Here is a 12,999-nt window from a genome sequence, read left to right on the forward strand (position 1 = left end):
TAAAAGCACCATACATGAACTGTCTGAGAATTATATCAAAACAGCCTGCCATTCCTGCTATGCACTGCAAGGATTACTGCATTAGTCTGAAAATGTTTTACTACTGGGATCTCTTCCAAGTCTCTATCAATTTTTTCTATGTTTTCAAAAATATGTATACATATCAGGAACCAAATGTTTGACTTTAAGGAACTTCTGGGCTCATATTTGCAATTTGACCTTCAAAAGGCAGTATAAAATATTGATTTCTAATCCTGGAAAATGCTTCAGAAAGTTAGATTGCCAAATGTCTCTTGATGCTCTGGACAAGGCTGACTTTAAACCTTCGGGTGAGTGTGATTTCAGAGACCATAGGAAAGTTTGGAGGTTTGCCAAATACTTTCCCCACCTGCTGGCTGATGCCTGAAATTCCAAAAGAAAGTAGCCTTATTCCTTTAGCTTGCAGCTCTGACTCTGTTTGACAGTCGTATTCCCAAGAGAGTTAAGCTGTTATCAATCATTTCCACTTTAGCCTGACTAATTTTAAGCCTCTCATAATGAAGAGAAACCAGAAGAGATTTTGGATATTTAGTGAGAATGGGAAGGTGGAAAATGGAAGTAACCCATATTTAATTAGTTTTGACACTTTTTCCAAGGGCCAGGCTCACTTCATTGCATAGTTCATTCATAGCTGGATACAGAGACTATGTGATTTAGGGAGAAGAAGAATCAGAAAAACCTAAATCTAAGTCCCTTCTCTACCAGTTTCGAATTCACCCTAACATTCAGTCTCTTTATCTATAGAATAAGGGTAATAAAATTAGAATTGCCCATCTTTTCAGGGGTTTCCATGATTTATCAATCTAAGTTCCTATTATTATATTCAAAGTCTGGAACCTAACTCACTCTAGGGGGAAAAAAAGCTCTACCAAAATGCACCTAGAAAGACTATGTAATTATTAGGTTCCACCATGCTAGAAGCATTTCTGATTTAAGATTATTTCAATGGCTCTAGATCCACAAATACCAACCACAGGCTTCAGATTCCACTGAATTTCTTAGTAAATGTGTTCAATCAACCTTTCTAAAGTGTCCACTGCATATAAGGCACTGTGCTAGGTCCTGGAGACACAAAGCTCTCACAAACCATCCCTAACTACACTTGAATTCACATTTTATTGGAGAAATCCAACATACACACACACACACATTCTTTGTTATTTCAAGGGGGAGACAGTGCTAATAATGGAGCTGTGAATCAGGAAACATTCTTGGGATCACAAGTCTAGAGCAGAGCATCTTAACCTGAGATCTAGAAACTGTAAAGAATGGATAACTATTTCAATGGAATTGTTTTCCTTCATAGTTCTTTGTATTTTCTTTTATGCCTTTAAACCTTATTCTGAGAAGGGTCCATAGCCTTTACGAAAAGACTTCTCAAGAGGAGTCCAGGACACATAAAAGGTTAAGAATCCCTGCTCTGGAGCTAGAAAGGACTTCTGAGGTCATCTAGTTTAGTGGCCTCCAAAGTGGAGTATGCACTTCCCTGAGAGCTTATGAGATGATTCATTTAAGTGCACAATGAAAGCGTTAGACCGGAGGAGGGAAGGACCGCTGTTTAACCTGAATGCAGCTCTTGCCTTCCTCTGCTGATTTTTTTTTTATCTCTGCTTACAGGCAAGGCAGGCTGTACCAGACAGTCCACCGAATATGCTCCTCCCCAGGCAAACAGGGAGGCAGAAAGTCAAGTTGTTGCCCAGTCATTTCAGTCACGTCCAACTCTTCATGACCCTCTTTTATTTGTTTGGCTGAGATACTGGAGTGGTTTGCCATTTTTTTCTCTAGCTTATTTTGAAGATGAGGAAACTAAGGCAAACAAGGTTAAGTGACTTGCCCAAAATCACACAGTTAGAAAGAATTTGAAGGTGGATTTGAACTCATGAGGACGAATTTTCCTGATTCCAAGCCAGGGCTCTCTCCACCCATCACACCACCTAGCTACCCTAATCGGGAGATCTGACCTATAAACACCCCAGCAGCACACACCTTACATGCCACACTACAGAAAACCATTAATAAGTAGTTCTTCAAAATAATTCTTCAAATAATGATTTCATTCCTTTTAATTCATTTTAGATTCGGATTTTTTTTTAATGCATGTAGATAGCTTGGCCTTGAAGCTAGTAAGACTTGGTTTCAACTCCCACTTGTGATTCATATGGCTGTATGTCTTTGGGTAAGTCACAATCTCTCAGTGCTCTAGACAATTCTCTAGGATTATAAATTGTGTAAAATATAGTTTAGAAAATGTTATAATACACACAATGTATTAGAAAATAAACATAAATAAATTAGCACATAATACAAACATAAAATATTAGAATGCACATAATATATAGTGCAGTAATCCATATATACTTAAATATGTATCCATCTGTTGGAGTGGGAGTGTATGCTTAAAAGTATGGATGAGAATCAATAAAGTATGGAAACAAAGGATCTAATTCAACCTCTTCAGTTTATAGAAAAGGAAACTGAGGCCCAGAGAAGTGGCTGAGTTTTGAACTAAGGTTCTGTGATTTTCAATTTGTTATTCTATTTTTTATACCCCATCATAACACCCGTTTGGTGACTGGCAACATCTGGCCTACTTTCTGAAGGAATGTTGGAAGTAGGAGTGAGAAGGGCTCTAGGAACCACCTATACAAAGGCATGGATCTGGGAGATGAAAATCGTGCTCTTAAAACAGTTAATGAGCCAATTTAACCAGAATGGAGACTATGAAGGGGAAGTATATTAAATGGCTTTCAAAGATTGTCAGAGACAGACAATGGTGGGCTTTACGCTCTAGACATGGAAAGGTATTTTAAATTGGTGACTAGGAGGGGAGACATGGTCAAATTTGTTTTTTAGGGATATCAGTTTGGCAATTGTGTAGAGAAGTGGTGTTAAACTCAATAATAATAGGTAGCATTTAAATAATCCTCGCTATGTGCCAGAATCTGTGTCAAGTACTTTCCAAATAGCATCTCATTTGATCCTCACAACAACCTGGGGAGACAGATACTAATATTATCTCCATTTTACAGTTGAGGAAACTGAGGCAAATAGAAGTGAAGTGGCTTGCCCAGGATCACACAACTATTAAGTGTCTGAAATTGGATTTAAACACAGATCTTCCTGACTACAAGCTGTAAAAATGGAGATTTTGAACCCTAGACTTCAATCCCCAGAAGTCCTTGGCATTTCCCAGAATTCCCTATAATCTCAACCGAGTCTCCACCTGGGCGAGATCACAATGAGTATTTAACTGGCAGTAATGCCTCCCTCTCTCTCTTCCATTTCATTGCAATGATGTAGTAAGTAAGCTAGGCACGGGATTCTGAATTGGCTAATCAGGCATGGGCATGTGATTATTATTTTGTATCTTCTTTATTCCTTAATTTCTAATAATCCTTAATAAAATAACCTCATAAAATATAATATTTTATTAGTATATATATATAATTAATTTTTACAAAACCCACTGTTCTATTTACTACACCACTTAGGTGCCTCAAGAATAATAGAAAAATTGAAATGAAGGCCATTAAATTGGAATAAGCATCCCTCCAGGCCACATATCAACTGGGAAAATCACCTACTAACATTATCTATGTTCTATTGCATTAGTTATTTTGTTAAACATTTCCCAATTATATTTTAATTAGGTTTGGCAGTACTGGGCATGCTACAGGTCCCATGCAGCCCACAGGCAGCATAGTTGACACATCTACTGCGAAGGATGGATTAGAGAGAGAGTAGAGACTGCAGGGCAGAGAACAGATTAGGAGGCTGTTGTAATAGAACAGGCAAGAGATGATGGGAAATTGAATTAGAGCAGAGACTGTTTGATGGAAAAGAAAGAAATTGATGCCCTAGAAGTGGCAGAGGTGCCATCTTCAAGGCTTGGGTATGGGAGCCAAAGGAGGAGAAGAGTCAAGGAAGATGCCATCAATAGAAATGGGGAAGTTTGGTAATACAGGAGAAGGAACAGGAATAAGGATTCATTAAGCAACGAATGCGTACCAAAATAATATTTACAAATATTATCTCATTTGATCCTCACAACAAATATGGAAGGCAGATACTAAAAGAGAATTTGAGGGAAAATATGAAAAATTTTGGACATATTGGATTTAAGATGCCTACAGGACATTGGAGGATGTCCAGCCTTCCATAACAACAGAGAAACTTATTTGAGAATCTAATTTAAACTTCTAAAACCCATTTGGAATTTTTCTTGTAGGAAAAATTATATAATCAGCATCTTTCTATTCTAAATAAGGTTAGTAACTCATATTTCTATCAAACTTTCAGATTTACAAAGATTTATCTGGCACCTAGCAGCCACTTAGTAAATGCTTGTTGAATTGACTTTTCTCAGGACACTGTGAGATACAGGTGTGGATATTATTTTCAATTTTTAAAATAGCTTTAAAGTAGTTAAGTGACTTACCCAAAGTAACACAGTAAAGATGGAAATCAAGATTCAAAAACACCTTTCCTTACTTGAGATTCAGGGTTTTAATCCCTACACTCTGCTGCCTTTTAAATACTATAGCATAAAATGAAAGACTCTTCATTCTATATAGCTTACTCCTTCAAAACTTACTATTATATAGCATGAAGGACAGACTCAGAAAGACCTGAGTTCAAACCTAACCTGAGTCTCTTTCTAGCTGTGTGACCCTGGGTAAGTCACTTAACTCTGTTTGCCTCAGTTCCTCATCTTTAAAATAAGCTGTAGAAGGAAATGACAAGCCACTCCAGTATCTTTGCCAAGAAAACTCCAAATGAGGTCATAAAAAGTTGGACATGACTAAAAAATGACTGAACAACAATTTAGAATCCTTGGTTTTCTGTAATAGGGCTGGATTACTATTATCTGGAGGAAATGGCAATCAACTGCATCCAGGGATTTAATTGGCTGGGACAAAGCAGTATTTTTTTTTGTCCTAACTCCCTTCTTAAAAGAGCTATTATGAAGAGTTCTTGGAGCTGGATGAGGCATTGCTCCACAGACTTGCTATGTTTTAATCAATTTAAATTTCTTTTATTTTTAAATACAGATCCCTCCCAGAAGCATCATGCATTATATAAGAAATCCTTTTTCTCCAACCAACACCAAAAGACAGCTGCTCTTCTCCTTAAGGACAGCATCTTCTCATTCAGAAAGTCACGCCAAGAAGAACTCTGGGAGTGTTTACTTCCTGTTGGGGGTGTTGGTGAGTCATCCACAGGACTGGGAGGGGTGGAAGCTGTATCCCATCCCATCCTATCTGGACACATCCTGGCATGTCAGGAGTACAGGCGTGGAGCAGGGAATTTTACAAGAGTGGCAGGGAGGGGTAGAAATGAGCAGTTTAAGAAAATGCTGGGCATTTATAAAAAGCTTTGCCTGGTCTGTTGGGTCAGACTTGTTATTTGTAAATAGCCCAGATCATATTTTTAATTGGGGGAGGGAAGGTGGAAGTGGGGGATTGTTTGGTTGGTTTTGATTTTTTGCTGAGGCTAAGAAATTTCATTTCTAGAACTGGCTTATCATAGTTTGAACTTTACATATTTTCAATTCAATTAGATTAGCACCCACTTTTTTATTTTTTTATTTTTTATTAAGCACCCACTATGTGCCAGGCACTGGGCTAAATATAAAGATCACATGGCAAACAGTTTGGGAAACATCCCTTCCCCTGAATGTGAAGCCTTATCTTTCTTAAGGAATTTTGTGTTTTTCTTGCATTTCTCCTTCCTTTCTTCTTAAGTTACCATTACCCAAAACACCAAGAGATTTTTAGTTTTAAATGAAAATTCTTCTATAGAAAGTGATACCTTTAATATGTCTACCTGTCATGTTTCCTGGAGCTGAGCTGAATGTGAACATTAACATTAAAAGTTGACTGTATTTGTCCTTCTAAGGTCTTCATTTTCTGAGTGTCCCAACTTAATCATGACATCATTCCACAAATAAATGGTTTGGAAGGAGGGGCCAACCAAGCAGATGAGGAATACTCCCTGCCTCCAGGAGACCAAAGGCATCTAGACTTCAGAATGTCAGCGCTAGTGAGTTCACTTTAAAGATAATGAAAGTAGGAACCAGAGAGGCTGAGTCACCCCACCAAAGGTCACACAGTTATTAATGGCAGAAGGCAGGTTTCCTGGCACCTGATCCAATGGATTCTGCCACATAGAAACATCTGTTGATAAACAAAGTTATCAACACACCGACATGTTGGCATACTGAAAAGTGATTAGGATTCTATTTCTGGACAGAGAACCACCAGACACTGGAATGGCTGATATCCTAGTATTCAGGACATTAACTTAAGGCAGGAAATAATGGACCTGTCTCTTAAGAACTGATAAGTAATTTTAGTTTTTATTTACAAAGAAGACTGAGCTGCCATTGGTTTTGATTCTTTTTACAAGAGTCAGAATGAGTTGAAGTTGATCCACCCACAAAGTGCCACCTTGTGACAAATTACATGACAACTGGCTAGGGATAGGAATGCAATCCAGCTAAGTTAAAAACAGTAACTGATACTTATATTGAATATTGTTGCTTTCTTTGCAACCACCTAGTATAGCATAGCCATTATTATCTCAATATTATAGAGAGGGAAACTGAGGCTCAGAGAAGTTAAACTTCCTGCCCAACGTCAACCTGCTAGTAAGTGGCAAAGCAATGCTGGAGCTCAGGTTTTCTAGCTGCAAATCCATTGCTTTTCTCACTAAACTATGGCCACCAAAAATCTTTAATTCAAGACAGTTATTAAGCACTTATTATGTTACAGGAGATTTTGCTAACTGCTTTACAAATATCTCAACTGATCCTCACAGTAATTCCAAAAGGCAGATGCTATTATTATCCCCATTTTCAGTTGAAGAAACTGAAGCAGACAGAGGTTAGATGACTTGCCCAGAGTCACACAGCTAGTATGTGTCAGAGGCAAAATTTGAATTCAGGTCTTTCTGACTCCAGGGCAATGCTTTATCCACTGTGTTGGCTAGCTGCCTTTAGCCATGAAAAAATAATAAATATTTATATAGTACTATGTGCCGGCATGGGGTTCAGAGGTTTACAATTATCATTTCATTTAATCTTCACAAAAATCCTAAGAGGTGGGTGCTATTTTTATCCTCATTTTACAGATGAGGAAACTGAGGCAGCCATTAGTTAATTAAGTAACTTGCATAGGGTCACACAGTTAATAAGTGTCAGAGTCAGGACTTAAACTCTTGTCTTTCTCCAAATCCAATGCTCTATTCAGTGTGCTAACTAGTCACCCCTAACTACATATGTAAAAATAATAATAATAGCAATAGTTAACGCTGATATAGAGTTTATTTTGTTCCAAGCACTGTTCTAAGTTCTTTACAATTATTATCTCATTTTATCCATCCAATAACCTTGGGAGGTAAGTGCTATAATATATAATACATAATAATATAATAATGGGGTCCCCATTTTACAGATGAAGAATCTGAAGCAATCAGAAGTTAAATAACTTGCCTCACACAGCTAAGAAGTATCAGAGTCCAGGCTGAAGTTAAAACTCTGGTCTCTCTCCAAGCTGGAGCTCTATTCACTGTGTCAACTTGTTGCCTCTGATAAGCCAAAGAAGAATAAATTTTATGTTTAAAACATGAAAGTAAACTACAAAACATTATGGTTCTGGATCTAATATCAATCCTTTTCATTTTAATTTCCTTTTTAATTTAATCTGCTCTATCCCCTAACTTGGTAGTTGTTCTTTTAGGGGAAGAGAGTCTTCAGCCCTTGAGTCACTAAGCTAACAGCACAAAGCTCCAAACTTTAACTTTTCTATTATACTTAAAAGAGCCCAGAGTAGGGCTCACCATGAACAGAATCATAGAATCATAACTCTAGAACCAGAAGGGGTCCTAGAGCCCATCTAATGCAAGACCCACATTTTATAGTTGAGTAAACTAAGATCTGGAGAGATCCAGTGACTCACCAAAGTTACCCAGGCTAGAGGCAGCAGAGGCAAGATCTGCACCCATCTTTTTTTTTTTTAACCCTTACCTTCCGTCTTGGAGTCAATACTGTGTATTGGCTCCAAGGCAGAAGAGTGGTAAGGGCTAGGCAATGGGGGTCAAGTGACTTGCCCAGGGTCACACAGCCCATCTTTTTTTTAAATGGTGATAACCCTGACATAACCTGAGCCTACCTCAGAGGGGTGCTGGGAAGATCAAATGAGACAGTTACTTTACTAAAGCAAATCCTTTCCAATCCTCATAATGTCATGCACATGTTACCTATTAGTATTATTTTTAGGAATCCCTTTCCCACTAACCTTATTTAGGTCAACATTATAGTCATGTTAAACTGCTGCATGAGTCCAGACCTCAGTCCATCCATCCATCCATCCATCCATCCATCCATCCATCACACTAGAGTTAATAATCTTAACACTAGTTAATTACATATTTAAGTTTAGTATGCATTTCTGCCTCTCCTATTACACATAGGCTAAAGTTTAAGCATCTTAGTTTGACATTCAAAGCCCTCTAGAGTTTATTATTATCCATGATGATAGTACTAATGAACATTTAAATAGCACTTCAAGGTTTGCAGAACACTTTACAAATGTTATCTTACTTGATCTCACAATAGCCTTGTGAGATAAGTGCTATTATTATCTCCATGTCACATATGGAGAAACTGAGGCTGAGAGAAGTTAAATGACTCAGCTAACATGTGTTTGAAGCAGGATCTGAATACTACTGATTTTTTTTTAATGTCTCCTGACATCAAGTTCAGTACTATGTCCTCTGGGCCACCTGGCTTCCATTTTGGTGCTTACTCACCCCTCCAGACTTATCTCTAAGTATTCTCCTACCTAAATTCCCCATTTAAGCTCCATTGGTCTCTTCATTGTCTCCTGAATGATCTGTGTTTTTCTGCCTCTTCACCTTTGCTCCATTTAAACTACTAGTATGATTCAACAATTATCGCTGGTGCACTCTAGTGGTATAGATTGCAACCCCTCATCTCTGTTTATCCTCTGTGACCCTAATCCTGTGTTAGCAAACCTATGGCACACATGCCAGAGGGGGCTGATGCCCTCCCCTTCTCCATGCCTGCCTGAGGACAATTCTCACATCACCTCCCCTCTGGCCAGCAGCCCAATGGGAGTGTTTCCTCCCTCCTCTGTCTGGGGTGGGAGCTCACATGCAGTGTGAGGGTTGCCATTTGAGCACTCAGTCTCTAAAAGGTTTGCCATCACTGTCCTAATCCATGTCTTCTGACATCCAAAGTGCTAAGAGCCTTCCTTGAGTTAGATATCCACAAAGCATGTGGAGCCTCCATCAGTCATCTCTACCCCCTTTACTATGTAATAAAAGTAATAATTTTCCTCTTTTCTGCTCATCTATTTCCATGATCATAACTTTTCCATGCCTTATCTTTGGTAATTCCACATTGGTAGCATGGTATAACCTGATCATGTCCACTGCACAGCTCTTTACCTTCGCAATATCTTCTGTGTATATCACTTTCTCTCTCTCTCTATCCATACAGCCACTCCTCAAGTTCAAATTCATGTCTTTTTTACCTGGACTATTAAAATCACCTCCTAATTGGTCCCCCTGCTTCAAATCTCTCCCCACTCCAAATTAATCTTTCTAATAGCTGCTAAAGAGATTTTCCTAAGATACTGGTCTGATCATGTCACTTCACTAACCAATAACTCCAGTAGCTATCATCTCAAGAATGAAATATTAACTCTTCTATTTGACTCAAGTTCTTCCCAGTCTGATCCCTCCCTACCTTTCCATCCTTTTTACATGTTAGTTCCTCTCCACATATTCTGTCATCCAGCTAGCCTGCCTGCTATTTCTCCTACATGACATTCCATTTCCCATCCTTTGTACTGGCTGTTCCTCATGTCTGGAATGTTCTATTTTCTTACTTCTGCCTCTTAGTTCCCCTGATATTATTCAAGATACAACTTAAAGAGGTAAAGCCCATCTTCCACAGGACTTCTTTCCTAGTTCTTCCGGTTTCTAATGTCTTTCTCTCTAGGATTCTAGGATTATTTTATATTTATATAAATATATACATATATATCATCTATACATATATTCATATATGTATATATACATACCATCATATACCACCTATCTATATATAGCATCATGTACCATCTACCTACCTCCAAAGGGGAAAACAGCATATAAATAATTAGATTCAAAGAAACATATATATATATGTGAGTATAACCATAATCACATATGTACACCTATATGTATATAAAGATTACCATACACACACACACACACACACACACATATATATATATATATATAGTCTTCTTTGGATCTATTTATTTATATATGTTATCTTCCCCTTTGGAGGTAGGCAGATAGGCAGGTAAATAAAGCACTATGCATGGAATCATGAAGACCTGAATTCAAAACCTGCCCAAGATATTTTCTAACTGTTTAAGCCTGGGCAAGGCACTTAACCTTTGTCTGCTTCAGTTTCTTCATCTGAAAAATGGGGATAACAATGGCCCCTACTGCCCAGGGTTGTTGTGAGGACCAAATGAGATACTATTTGTAAAACATTTAGCACAGTGTCTAGCACATAGAAAACACTTAATAAATGCTTGTTGACTGACTATTGTTCTTTGAAGGACTCTCATTTTCAATTATTCAGGGACAATAAATAGTATTCTATGACTTAGTGCTGAATAACATCATTTAAAGAACATCAATATTTAAAAGACCAATCTTCATTTCAGAGAGAAGCTGGGGGAGTGGTAAAAAGAATTTTGCAAATCCCCTAAGTCCATTCTACTCCTCTGCTCAATTCTGGGTCTAACTCATATCATTATTTGCAGTCTATGTTCATTCTACCAAATACAATAGTAGACAATCTTAACAGCCTATTCCCATTATTGCATATCATTATTTGACAAAACAAGACAGCTTGTGTTTCCTTTTCCACATCTTCCCAACTAGATTGTTAGTTTTTCAAGATATAAAATTAGATTTCTGCCCCTCTGTTCCTGTATTACCATTGCCTGGCACATAGTAGGCATTCAAATAGTTTGTGTTTCTTATTGATGATAAGGATTCATATTTTGTCAATAGGAAACTACTTTTTAAGGCAAAAATGGGAAGGTACCTCTTTCCTGTTGCACTTTCATTTCAACAAGTGGCAAATTTTCAGAGGAAAAAAAAAGTGATAGAGGCTGGGGTCATGAGAAGTTACTGCCCTTCCAGATGTGAGGCAAAACCAAAAAACCCAGACCCATAAACTGCTGAAGGGCTCTCTCAACCACAACAGAAAGAGAAATGAAGACTTGAGTCTTTGCCAAGGGTGGTTTCTGTTATGCATAAATTTCAGGAAAAAATTAGTCTTTAATTAATTTCATGGTCATATTGGGCTAATTAATTTGTATGGTTGAAAACAGGAATCACAACCACTATACTAGTGCTAAAAAAATTTCAAAAATGGAGCAGGCTTTAAGAAAGGAGAGAGGAAACCTCAAATAGAAGGGAAGGGTGAAAAGTGACACCATTCTGGTATGGCTGGTTTCCTCTCTGGGACAACAACACTCAGAATCTCAGTTGCTTCCATTTCCCTGAAAAAATCTTCCACCCATACCAAGAGAGTAGCTAGTCCCTCCCCCTGAAACTACACAACTAAATTACACAATGAGTCATGTTGGCCACTTACAGATGATGAGGGGGAAGGATGGGGAAGAGGTTGAGAATTCCAAACACCTGTAGTCAATTGTATTTATTTTAAGCAGCCAAAACCCCAAATTGGAACCTCTTTGCAGAGTTGCTGTGGCTAAGATCCTTTGGGAATGGCTATGGTACAGTGTGCTTTTAAATCTAAGGATGGAAAAATCTCCTATATTCAGGAGTGTCATATAGCAAAGGAAATGGCAAAGCTTCCAAGTCAAGTAAAGCTTCATGTGTCTGGTCTTGTGGGACAAGAGTGTCATCATGGATGTTTTGGACATATTGAATCTGGCTGAGAATTGGCTACAAAAATCAAGCAATCTGGATTTTAGTCCCATATTTGTCTGGATTATGCCCATCAATCCCATCTGGGACATTTGTCCTTTGCCTGAGTTTATCACCCAATTGGCAAATTGGCTACCCCAATAATTAGCCCTGTCATCAAGAGAGACAGGAAGCAGACTCTTCTGAAAGTCTTTTTCACTTTCTCAATCTTACATTTCAAGTCTGAATGTGAGCTTGGAAGGGATAAGAGGCCACATAGCACATTTACTACATGACTGGAAGAAGACTGCCAGTCTAATAGACTATTGTCTCTTTGAGAGCCAAGAGTGTTTTTCCTTTTATCTTGGTATTCCCAGAGCCTACCACAGTGAGGGCACTTATTTAAGGCTTATTAGACTTGAATTTTCAAATACTCTAATACAAGCTGATTCTAAAGATAGATGGAAAGCAGTGAAGTTTTCAGCTCTTTGGTTATCTGACCTGTTGGTTTGGATTGTCTAAACAACAACTGTACAGACTATCAGATGCCAGGCTATGCCATGAGTCTACTATTTCCCTAAAAATCTATTCCTACCTGGTAGCACTGCTCAGTAACGGAGGTGTAGTTTCAACATGGGACACAGCTGTAGTTGGCCAGACACCAGAGGAGTTATTGCTACCAGTGTTTCCAGTTTTCTTTTCCGGCTTCTGCTTTATATCATAACTACTTCCAGCAGGCTGTGCTGCTTCTGGTGCAGGAGTCGGGGACACCCCCTGAAACAGAAAAAAGGGAGGGAAAAGAACAAAAGGGAATTAAATAAGGCATAAAGAGAGGAGAGGGCATTGGCAGACTCTTTGTCTCATTTGTCATAGAATAAAGCTTCAAAATGAGAAGTAATCCTAGTTTCTCTATTCTTGCCCCCAATAGCAGCCAGGAATCACCTAAAGGTCTCTGAGCTCCTAGCTATGATCTGCCTCTATTAGTACAGAGCTCAT

At 38.3% G+C, this 12,999-nt stretch overlaps 1 protein-coding gene across 20 annotated transcripts in view; it reads right to left on the reverse strand.

Annotated features, from left to right (window-relative positions):
* Positions 1-12,999, reverse strand: part of TACC2 (transforming acidic coiled-coil containing protein 2) — a 305,302-nt gene that overhangs the window by 230,404 nt on the left and 61,899 nt on the right. For all 20 annotated transcript variants that reach the window (XM_056803043.1, XM_056803021.1, XM_056803099.1 and 17 more), the window contains one exon: positions 12,599-12,777. In XM_056803043.1, coding sequence (XP_056659021.1) covers positions 12,599-12,777 — 179 coding nt within the window. The remainder of the gene's footprint in view (positions 1-12,598; positions 12,778-12,999) is intronic.

Source organism: Monodelphis domestica, chromosome 1 (assembly GCF_027887165.1).
Source record: "Monodelphis domestica isolate mMonDom1 chromosome 1, mMonDom1.pri, whole genome shotgun sequence".
In the NCBI taxonomy this organism is placed as follows: domain Eukaryota; kingdom Metazoa; phylum Chordata; class Mammalia; order Didelphimorphia; family Didelphidae; genus Monodelphis; species Monodelphis domestica.